The following is an 11808-nucleotide window of genomic DNA, read 5'->3' on the forward strand; positions in this document are numbered from 1 at the left end:
TTAAAACTAATGAATTAGTAATCTAACCACCCTTTACTCCCGACTGAAGCTGTACTCTATTTTTGATGCTCAAACATCTACTCGGTTGGATATCAAGATTTTGCCTTCAATCTTTCTGCTGATCCACTCTTGAACACAATCCGCCATTACAGGTGAATGTTTATTTTTTCTGATAGCTTGATGATGTCTGAATAGATTCTGTCTCCTCCCAGCTCCACTGCAGATGCACCGGCGGCCACGCGCAATACGTCCTCAATCAAAGCAACATTTCCCATAATGTCAACATGCGCTCCACTTTCCAGACCCCTTCCCTCTAGCAAATTTGCAGGTGCTTTGTGCTTGAACTCTCGTATGTAAGTAGCGCTTCCAGAAGGATTGAACCGCGTTTTCCCTTTCCATCCCTTGGCGCACATGAAGCCGGCACTCAAAACTGGTACGCTCTCATCTCCATCGACAAAGTTTACCCCACCCCTTAAACAGCCATTTGGGCTGCCATCCGCAGAACTGTCGATCTGGAGGGGGATACTTCTGCACCTGCCGGGGGGTGAGAGCTTGTACACGTATGATCGTTCTGTGGGAATTCCCACCCCATATAGGCAGTAAATCTCCATGTCCGGAGCTTCAGGTAACCTGTGTCGATGGATGATAGAAAAAGTAAGTTATGCAGAGGTATTTTTCATAACATGAATCTAATTCGTGTTGAAATTGATACGACACAAAATGAGTGAGTTATGGTTACTTGGTCTCGAGTGGATTCGACCAGTACTTGTAGTGATCATATTTGGGATCACTAAGATCGTCTGCTATCCCATGGGAGAAGTGAGCTTCAGCCCTCTTCATCATCTTTGGTGCAACAGATCGAAGAAGATCCAGTAAAGTGTCTGCAGTGAAGGCTCCTCCTTGAGAAAGCTTCCATATCGTTTCCTGGCTCACCTCATCGTATTCCGTCCTAACTTTCCCACATGACCCATGGGACTTGCTTAAAGATACCTGTTGAGAATAGTCATAATAGTCATCATCTCTAGATATTTTAAGCAGTTGGAAGATCCGAGGAATACCTCTGATTCTAATGCTGTCTTGCTAAAAGAGACGATCCTTCCATACTTAGTCGACTCTTTGACTTGAAAACCTCTAGTATCATTCAACTGCTGCTCATACTTTCTCATCACCGAATCACATACGTGATCTTCCTCTGGAGCCCAATCCAAGTTGCCCCAAACGGCCTCTCCACCTTTAGGTAGCAAAGAAACGAGGGAGTCCCATGTTCGAGACACACGCATAACATGTTCCAGAGCCTCAACCCTAAAAATCTCAGAATCCAAGAGACCAGGTGCCATAGATCTGCATTGGAGTATAAGTATTTGAAACTATGCAATTCCATATATATTAATCATGAATGACTAACCTGAGGAAAGCAACTTCTTTGCTCTCTGCAGACAATATGCTACTAACAACTTTGGGAACGCCAAGAAACACCGGCCCTATATTCATTACCGATTTGATGTGCTTGGCACACCAGCCGCGCCCACCCCCTCCCCCGCCCCCGCCCCCGCCCTCCACCCACTTGATGAAGTGGAGGAAATAGTTGGCACCCATGGAATGTGGCACCACCACCACTTTCTTATACCCATTCGTCACGTACATAAGCTCGATTTTGCTCTTCAACCTACTCAAACTTTGGTCCCTCAGCTGCGTTCACCAATCATCACATACATACTAACTTCAATTTGCAATCTTTGAAATGTATGATGGTATGGTACCTGAGTATTGTGAAAGGATAATCTCCAATCATAAGCGGCCATGTACATATTCTTCTCCTCGTAGCCGATGCGAGCCAAATTCTCGATCAAATTGGCCCAAACGAAATAGCCCGGTGTGAAATAGTCGGCTGCAACCAGGCCCGACACGGGCCGCACCCGGATCCCAGCCGGGTCCAGCCCTGTTTCATTGTCCAACGACATATGCTCCAACCAACACATTGGCCTACAAGAATGCTCAATCACAACCTCAACTACAATTATGATGAATATCAAAAAGCATGCAATTCAACCTCTTGAAAATGTGAGCAAAGCTACCGGCCCAGAGGCGTTGGCGGAAGAGGCCGTCGGAGCAGGGGCGGCCCTCCCAGAGCTCGAGGCCGCCGGTGACAATGCCGGGCACCAGAACCACCGGGTGGTGGGCAGAGACACCTTGGCGCCTCAGCCTGGCCCCCGGCGGCTCCGCCCCCGGAAAATTGGGCGGCATGCAGTGGTGTAGGAAGAGCAGCAGCCACCACGTCGTGCAGAGCAATCCGATGATCCAGCAGCATGAATCTATGCACCTCCATTCCCTCTTCTTCCTTGTTCCATTTTCTTCACAACTACAATTCTTGCAATCATTTTTTTTCTCAACTTTTGGATTGATATTATTACATGATGAGGGTGAGGGCTCCAGAAAGCACAGCTTCCGGAACCGCAGAATTGCAGCCATTGCATCGAATTTCTAGGAACAAGTGGTGGTGGTGTTCATCATGGACTTGGAAGTAAGAAGAAGAGAAATGAGAAATTTGAGGTTAGAAAGGGCGGTGTCGGCGTCCACGTGGAGGAGGGAGAGATATGTAGGTGTCTGTGTGTAGATGGAAAGCTCTTGTGAGAGCTGCTTCAAATGGAAAACAGAGATGGGATTTTATTTTGATTATTTGCCGAAGAGAATCATGGGTTTACAAGGTGAGATTTTTGACTTGTTGTGTTTGGTGTCGACTGATGATGATGCAACCGAAGAGATATGGCACACTGCTTTCCATGCCAAATTTCATTTCCTCTTCCATTTTCTAATTTTACGAATAATCCCATATATGTAGTGAGATATTAGATTGATTTGTGGATATTGATTTCATGTATCTTATCTATATATACATAAGGAGAAGTAAATATAAATAAATTAATTACAAGAGTGTAATTGGAATTGGAAAAAATAAACAGTTAGAAATCCAATTCAAATTATTCAATATATTCAAGGTGCATTCTCTTTGGTTGTAAAATTGTCGTGAGAAAATGATGGAAATGAAAAGGTGGAAAAATTTTATCATTTCCACTCTTGTTATCTCATGTTCTCTTTGATGAATTTTTTTTTTATCCTATACACATGTTCTCTTTATTGGAAAATGATGGATAAATTGTTAAATGACAATATTATTCTTATTATTGACTTACTTATTTTATGTTATACTTTCAATTTTATTTTACGCCATACTTCATTTTTTTTTATAGAATTTTTCTCGCCACCTCCACCCCCCCCACTACCCACGCCCCCCCCCCCCCCCCCTCCCACCAATTTTTTTTTAATTTTTCTCGCCACCACCCACCCCCAATTTTTTTTTTAAATTTTTCTCGCCACCTCCACCCCCCCCCAACCCCCACAAATTTTTTTTAAAAATTTTTCTCGCCACCTCCACCCACCCTCCCCTACCCCACGCCACCCACCCCCTCACCACCACCCCCAAAAAAAAAAAAATGGGGGTGGTGGTGAGGGGGCGGGTGGGGGCGTGGGATAGGGAGGGTGGGTGGAGGCGGCGAGAAAAATTTTAAAAAAATAAATTTTTTTTTGGGGGTTGGGTGGGAGGGTGGTGGGGATGGGGGGTGGGGGCGTGGGGTGGGGTGGAGGTGGCGAGGAAAATTAAAGAAAAAAAATTAATGGTTTTGATCCGAATAAGACTCACTCACTGACATTATATAATCAATCAATAATCAAATCCGAACCGAACATGCCTAAAATCGAACTAAAATATATCCGTTCGAATACAATTAAAATCAAATAACCGAAATAAATACACAATATATTTTCTAAATTTTAAATAACTAATTACAATTCAATATTCAAGATTCGAAATCCGCAAAAAAAAATTCCAAAATTCCAAAACATATTAAGAGTATAAATTAAGAATAATAATTGACTATTTGTTGAATAGTAATAATAATCCTTTTAATTTTAAAATACTATATATAAATTATTAAATTAATTATTTTTTTGGTTCGGTTTGCAATTAACCAAATGTTTTTTTGTTAAAAATGATAATCTAATCGAAAAATCAAAAATTTCAAAATTCAAAATTAAAACCAAATTGAAAATTAAATTAACTGAATTGTATTAGTATTTTGATTAGGTTTAATTCTGACTTTTCGAATTTAACCGAATTTTGCTCGCTCCGAATTGAAACTGCTCAAAAAAGAAAAGAAGTCATCTATATATAATATAAAAGATCAGTACAACGGTAACTTTTTACCGCCAAAACTTCTCTCTCCCATTATTCTATAAATTTAACCCATTTCTCTCACTTGTAACAAACTAGCCGTCTCTCTCTCTCTCTCTGTGTGAGTTTTCAATTTTTATTTCCTTTTCTTTAATTTTTTTTTTTACTTTTAGAATGTTTGTTTTTCCTAAAATTTATACAGTTAAATTAATTAAAAAATTTAACACGCATATCAAATTAAATATCATGACATGAGCTTTAATTTAATTTATAATAGTATATAAAAAAAACTTTAAAATAAAAAGAAGATATTCAAATTAATTTTTTTTTTAATTATTCTCTTTCTCTCTCTTATTTTATAAAGAAAGTTAGTTTTTCATCTTTTTTGTTATTTGCATAAAATATTTTATTAAATCATGAAAATTATGTACATTTTATTATGCAAGATTGCAATTATTTTTATTACTCTTTTATTTCGAGTTTTTATTTCATTTTTTCACTATATTCATGTTTAAAACTTGCATGAGTTTTTCATAATTTCTTTTTGTGTTATACTTATATGTTTTTTTTTTTTCTTGTTATTAGTGTAGAGAGATATGGACCATAGTGCATTTAATTATTTTCATATATTTTGTCGTATGTTTGGATTGCTTCAATAGATTATTTCGTATTGGTTGTATATAAAAATATGAAATTAAATGATATACAATTGAGTTTTACATGAGTTTTAATTATAATATTTTTTTAAATCCAACTTGGTGTAGGAATTTATATTGTAATTTATTTTTCATGTAAAAAAAATAGAATTGAACATATGATTTATATTTATTTAATCTAACAATAATTTTTTTTGTAATATATATATTTTTAAATGCATTAACTTTATAAATTCAATACAACATTCTCACATTCTTACGAAAAATATAATTTTTCGCAATAACCAATCCATATATAAACTAGGCATGTAAATAATTTCATATAATATTTGAATCTCCTACTTTATGAAGAATGTGTATTAAAAGATTTTTCATAAAATTTAAAAATATTTTTATTTAAAATTTACCAACCTCCTTAAATTTTTTAATCTGAATATCTCTTAATTTCGATGTCTGTCGTGCATCGCACGAATGGACATATACTCTAGGATAGGAGAGAGTATATAGATGTTACTAGGTTGTGTGTTAGTAATAAATAGTTTATTGTGAGACGGACACCTGTATTAGGTATTGCTGGTGCATGGAGATGGACTGCCACTCGCCCACCTCTCTCTCCCTCTCTCTCTTCTTTTCCTTCAATATTTCTCTCTCAGGAATTAGTGTAATTAATGTTAGATGCAAAATGAAATGGACCAAATTAAATTGTATGAATCGCTTCAGTTCTTTATTTTTCGACCTTACTGCATTTCAGTCGAACTGATACAAATTAGAGATTTATGGTTGAAATGAATCCTTCTAAGTATTGATCGCTGACTATCAATATCATACCACTTTACTGAATTTCTTCATCGGTTATTGTGTATGAGTCTACTTTGATTAACTTTTTTCATGTGCAATAACTGCAAATCATACATTTTTTTTTGAGGAAATATTGATTGCATACATGATACTCCTATTTATTAAAAGGTCGATGTAAAAATATGGAAGACATGCAACAATTTCTTAATCTTCCTCGATAAAATAATCATCGTCAGTTCGTCACATCATGTATACTGTAAACTGTGATAAAGGATCTGATCTCGTCTATCTACCTCTTCTCCCGTCTGATTCGTACAAAGAAAATTAAAAAGAAATTCAAGAGTTTTTTGGTTCTTCAAGGAAATGTAGAAAGCATAGTCATGAGTTTGGTACGAATGTAACATAAGCTACACATGTACACTTTTACATTTCTTCTAGTATACTCTTTATCTATTTTGGAGAATTTCCAAACTATTACATTAACGCAAATATGTAAAACGCATCCAAGAATAGAAACCATTTAAATAAATAATTTGTCCATATATATAATAATTGGATGAAGCAAATGTTGAGAATCTTGAAAGACTAAATCGGAGCAAAGGTTGTATGGACTAAGGCACAATGTCCAAGGAAAGTGGGCAGTATCTATCTATATTTATGGATCGTATTCTTTGTATGTATATTAATACTTACAGTCACAGACTCACAGTGGTGCACACAATCACAAAATGAGACATGGATTTCACCTGTCGGAGATTGAGTTTTTATTCACTTTTATTTAATACCAACTTTAATTACTGACTGGCAATCAATCCTACAATTGACAGTTCGTTATTTCATAATTAGTAGTATTGTTACGACTGTAGTTTATTGAGGATACATGCATGATGGATCTGAAAGAAAAAGAATTAAAATCATTTAGATATTGCAGTTGATTCGAGAGATCCTAAAACTTACGAGGCTCAAACTAAAGGAGCTCATCCACGTAACAGTAGCCTAGGAACACCATATAGATTCACAGAAATAGAATGGTAAGAAAAGAGTTAAATATATATTTAATGTTTTCCCAGAAGACCAAGTAAGCCTCTAAAATATTTTTAGGTACGAATAAATCCTTAATGTTTATGTTAACAGTTATAATATTAAATGGCATTTATTTTGGGTGATTGATAAACAATAGGATTGAATATTTGAAGAATAAATTGAGCCAGAATTATTTGAGCTAAACATATTTGAGCTTATTTGTACCTAGTAAACATTTATCTCTAAAATTATTTTGCTGGAGCTGCAGAAAATACACTGCAAGGCCCAACAGAAGAAGCCTTGCTTCGAAATGCGCGTTTTCGCATCTTCCCCACTAATTGAAACCCTCACATTCTATATTTTTATTTAGTATTCCGTAAACAGAAACGTTTAGTTGAAGAAACCCAAGTACCAAAAACGTAAAGAATTTTGCTTTGAATAGCCAAAAGAAAGGGAATTAAGATGCCAAAGTTCCAAACTGCAATCCACAAATTGAGCGGTTTCATAATCTATTTATCCTAGTAATAACATGAAACTAAACTCAGCTCAACCACAAGCATGATTTTGGCAAAGAAAAAGGAGAAATAAATTAATAAAGAAAGAATTATAAGAAATGATAGACTAAAAATCGTTTGAACAAAACAATACATGAGGCAGGGTCTCTTCAGGGCAAACTAGAGTAACAAGTAACTAACAGAACCCCCTCTAATGCTTTTTTCCTCGAGTCACATTACAGCAAAAATTTAGTGAAGCAAAGATATTAGACAATACAAAGATGATCATCATTACAACCGTGTGCTATAGGCTTGGGAGACAAAAGAATATTGTGTCTTTGGGAGAAGGAAGGAAATGAATAAGCACATTCAAGAGAAAACCAATTCCATCATTTTCACTGCTTTAACTTGCCACAGGTTTTGAGGTTGCCTTCTTCACTGCTTCGGCATACGTCCTGTGTTGGTAAGTAAGGGTGGACTCCAGCAGGTCGAAGAGAGACGTCTTTGGATTCCATCCTGATTATTTTTGCAATTAGAAAGAGACTGTTAAAAAAGGAAATGATGATATAATACCAGCATAGCATTTACAAGGAAGCTAGAAATATTTCATTACCAAGCTGTCTGTTGATGATAGTCATGTCTGGAATTCTCTTGTCACTATCATCATATCCTTCACCATAAAATTCTTTTGAGCTCACATCCACTGTTGGTGTATCAAGAGATGATTCTCCACTCACTTTCGCATAAACCTGAAAGTATTGAATTAGAGACCCGAAAGATGGATAGCAAATAGAAATCAAGTTAAAAATGAAGGGCACATATATGCTCGTATTACCTGAGTCATCATTTCAGCAAGCTGCCTCACTGTAACTTCATTGTTGGGGTTGCCCACATTGAAAATATGACCATTAGCCCTGGCTGGGTTTTCCTGAATAAGAAAAAAAAACAATTAGCAATGTAATGGACTAATAACATACATAGGTATAAATAAAAATAAAAATTGAACATACAATCATCAAAAGAACAGCCTCAATAGCATCCTTAATATAAACAAAAGTTCTCTGTGATTGTCCACCATCAACCAGCTTCAGTGGTTCACGCCTCAAGAGATTCTGCAAAATTAAATAGATTTAGAACATGAAAAAAAGACACAAATAGTTCTAAATGGCCATCTCAAACAAAAATGGAAACATACATACATTGCTAAAGCAAGCGAGAACTCTTGGAACACCTTCGCTTGGGCCATCAATACCCGGAATGAAATCCATCCTGGGACCAATCCAGTTGAATGGCCTCACAATTGTAAATTCAAGACCGTTCTCGGCACCCTCAGCTGTAAAACAAACAGAGTTAGGGGAACATGTAAAGAAATTCAACACATAAAAGCTGACTGTCTACAGGCATGAGTGCATAATTAACTCACCATAAATCAATCTCTCAATCAACTGCTTTGCACATGCATATGACCACCTCTGCTTCTCAATAGGGCCAAAAATGCAAGGGGATTCATCCTCCTTGAGGAGAAAATAATTTGGATCCTGATGCAAGGTGACCGATTTCAGACTACTTTCAGAAAAAATACTTGCTCTTGTAAGAATCAGACAATTTCTCCAAGGAGAGAAAGACAAAGGATTAAATTGACTAAATATATATGGTCTTCAGAAGGTAAAGTTCCCCAATAGGAAACCAGTGTTATTGAATTGAATCTGACAAAAATTAAACGATCACGGCAGGGGACCAAACAAAAAACTAGCAATGGGAACAAAATTTCCTACTCTAGTACATCAGCAATCGAATAACACAACCATGAAAAAGGCTTCTACTGTAAATAAAATAACCTCACATCAACCATAAAGACTTGTTTATGATGAATCTAGATGGTTACCTGCCGTAATGGGCTATCTTTGGGCAAGAAAGCACCAATGGTTTTTCCATAAATTTCACAAGTGGAGAAATGTATGAGACGCTTGCTGTTTTCTGAACAGTATTTAACCTACACAAGAGCCCAGAAAAAACATCAAAATTGATCGACAAGTGAATCATACCAAATCGTAAAAGCAGAGGAGCTGAAGATTTAAAATTTGCAAACACGTAAAGTAGAAAAATACAACTTACCACAGGCAGAGCATCGATGAAATTGCTGTAAATAGTGTCAAGTGGACGTGTGTTATAATCTGCTGGAGTGCATATAGCGGCAAGATTTATGGTCTGAAAAAGAAAACACCTATGTCAAACGCCTGAAGTAGAGCCAATAATTAATTCACTACAGTAGGACGGAACTGAAAATTCCACTAAGCAGTAACTCAGCATAATATCGTAGAATGACAAACGAGATAAGAAACCTACGCAACGCAACTAGTTAGCATCAGCTCAAATTACATATCCAGTGCAGATCCAAAGAGATTCAGAATTCCAGATAAAATCTACTCAGCTTCAAATCAGGACAAATTCAACAATGGAGCTAATCGTGAAAACTAATTACGCAATTACGATTTATCAAAAAAAATCATAGAACAAAAAATACAAAATCCAAAAGCAACACCGAAGTGCGAAACACGCAAAAACAGAATCAACGCAAGCAGCTAAAAAATGCACAAAATTCAGATCCGCAACCAAAACTAAGCAAGTCAAACAAAATGCAAAAGAAGCGAAGAAAATTACGAGATCTGCCATGCGGATGAGGCCTTCGAGGCGCGAGTCATTCTTAATGTTGAGACGGTGGAACTGGATGCGGTCGCCCCACTGCGACGACGGCTCGAGGAGGTGCTTGATCTTGTCATTGTAGACGTCGACGGCGAGCACCTTGTGCGGTGTCTCCTCCATCAGCTTCTCGCATAGATGCGAGCCGATGAAGCCGCCGGCGCCGATCATGCATATCGTCATCGGCTTTATCGGATTGCCATCCAGATCTACTCTTCCGGTCGCCATTTTCCGATTACAATCCCGAAATACGCTCGGAATCTCGCCGCGGTCGTTCGGGTTTGGAGATGCAGAGGATTTTGCTGATTAAATTTTGGGAAATAGGGAAATATGGGGATAAATTTGGAGGAGAAAATGCGGACGTATTTAAAGCTGGAAAAAGGAGGGAGGAGAGGTTCCCAGTCTCTAGGGCCCCACCCGCTTTTAATTTTTTGTAGACGTCTAATCACTACTCGCCTACTCATTTCGATGGAACCTACTCGCTCTTGCTAGCCACCACGTGGAAAGGTTGGAAATTCGGAAAGTTTGCTACTTGTATCGTAACTCGTAACTTTCTATTTTTCATTTGTCGAAATTAATTTGACAGGAATGAGTTTTTTTAACGTTTTCAATTGTCGAAACTTTGGTGCAGCTTAGTCCCTAAAATAGACTTTCTAGAGCGTTTAGTCCCCCTTATACTCAATTTTGATGCAAATATCTCTCCTATAATATATGAAAAATATGCAAATAACCTCACCTACTAACGGACCTTTGACGCCGTTTATTTAATTTTTTTTATTTTTTTTTGAAATGGGTCTCTTTCTCTCTCTCTCACACACACACATACTTCAACGAATTGCAACAGTGGATGGGAGCTTCAAGCGGCGGCGATTATTGTTGACCATCAACGGCAGAGGAGGGTGAGTGGGAAAGGGCGACGGAGGACGGTCTACGGGAAATTGATGAAAAAAGTACTTCAAGCACATTCCGACCAAACACCGCCGCTGTTGCTCCGATGTCGGCGCTGCGACTGGCTTTGCATATTGAAAAAAAAAAAAACACCTTAAGAATTAATGTGAGTTAACTGAAGTGGTATCAATTTTTTGAATGAACAAGATTATCCCAAATCTCATCTCTTCTGAGCCTCATTCTCTCTGGTATCTGCATCGTTGTTGTTTCCCTTGTACATATGTTTTCTTCCTAGCCCAGACCCCTTCCATTTTCATTTCATAATTATTTTCGCACCATCAAATCAAAGGGATAGATTTGATTTCCCCCTATCTCATCTTTTGATTTGGGCGATGCGGCGCGGCGGCGAGGCAAGCGAAGGTCAGATTCTGCGGCGTCAGGAAGAGGCCATGGGGCCGTTTCGCGGCGGGGATCAGAGACCCGTGGAAGAAGACGTGCGTCTGGCTCGGCGGAGGACACCGCCCACACCTACGACACCGCCGCTCGCTCGCTCCGCGGCTCTAAGGCCAATACCAACTTCCCTGTGCTCCTGAACGGCGTCGTTTCCCCCAATTTCAACCCCCAAAATCTCAATTGGGGTGGGGGTGTGAACTGACGTGTGTGTGTGTGAGAGAGAGAGAGAGACTCATTTCAAAAAAAATAAAAAATAATAAGTAAACGGCGTCAAAGGTCCGTTAATAGGTGGGGTTATTTGCATATTTTTCATGTACTATAGGGGAGATATTTGCACCAAAGTCGAGTGTGAGGGGGCTAAACGCTCTAGGGGGTCTACTTTAGGGATTAATCTGCACCTTTACCCATTAATCCATAGTTGAATATTTTAGGGTTTATCGTCAAAAAATACAAAAATTTTGAAAAATATTGTACTCCCTTCATCCCATTAATAGTGTCCCATTTTCTTTTTTGGGTTGTTTCATTAGTAGTGTCTCATTTTCTTTATGACAATATTATTTCTCTATGC

General features: G+C 37.9%; 2 protein-coding genes across 2 annotated transcripts; both read right to left on the minus strand.

Annotated features, from left to right (window-relative positions):
- Window positions 1-111: 111 nt before the first annotated feature.
- LOC131020277 (putative phospholipid:diacylglycerol acyltransferase 2) lies at window positions 112-2484 on the minus strand. Its single transcript, XM_057948991.1, has 6 exons — window positions 2051-2484; window positions 1761-1983; window positions 1406-1689; window positions 1059-1341; window positions 740-990; window positions 112-630 (listed from the first exon to the last, which is right to left on the minus strand). Exons 1-6 carry the CDS (start codon window positions 2467-2469, stop codon window positions 147-149), a joined length of 1944 nt encoding a protein of 647 aa, XP_057804974.1. The 5' UTR covers window positions 2470-2484; the 3' UTR covers window positions 112-146.
- Window positions 2485-7294: 4810 nt separating this feature from the next.
- On the minus strand, window positions 7295-10310 carry LOC131020513 (UDP-D-apiose/UDP-D-xylose synthase 2). Its single transcript, XM_057949369.1, has 9 exons — window positions 9861-10310; window positions 9315-9407; window positions 9085-9192; window positions 8623-8737; window positions 8399-8532; window positions 8210-8311; window positions 8035-8127; window positions 7813-7948; window positions 7295-7715 (listed from the first exon to the last, which is right to left on the minus strand). Exons 1-9 carry the CDS (start codon window positions 10125-10127, stop codon window positions 7603-7605), a joined length of 1161 nt encoding a protein of 386 aa, XP_057805352.1. The 5' UTR covers window positions 10128-10310; the 3' UTR covers window positions 7295-7602.
- Between the last annotated feature and the right edge of the window lie 1498 nt (window positions 10311-11808).

The sequence above is a fragment of the Salvia miltiorrhiza genome, chromosome 1, assembly GCF_028751815.1.
Source record: "Salvia miltiorrhiza cultivar Shanhuang (shh) chromosome 1, IMPLAD_Smil_shh, whole genome shotgun sequence".
NCBI lineage: Eukaryota > Viridiplantae > Streptophyta > Magnoliopsida > Lamiales > Lamiaceae > Salvia > Salvia miltiorrhiza.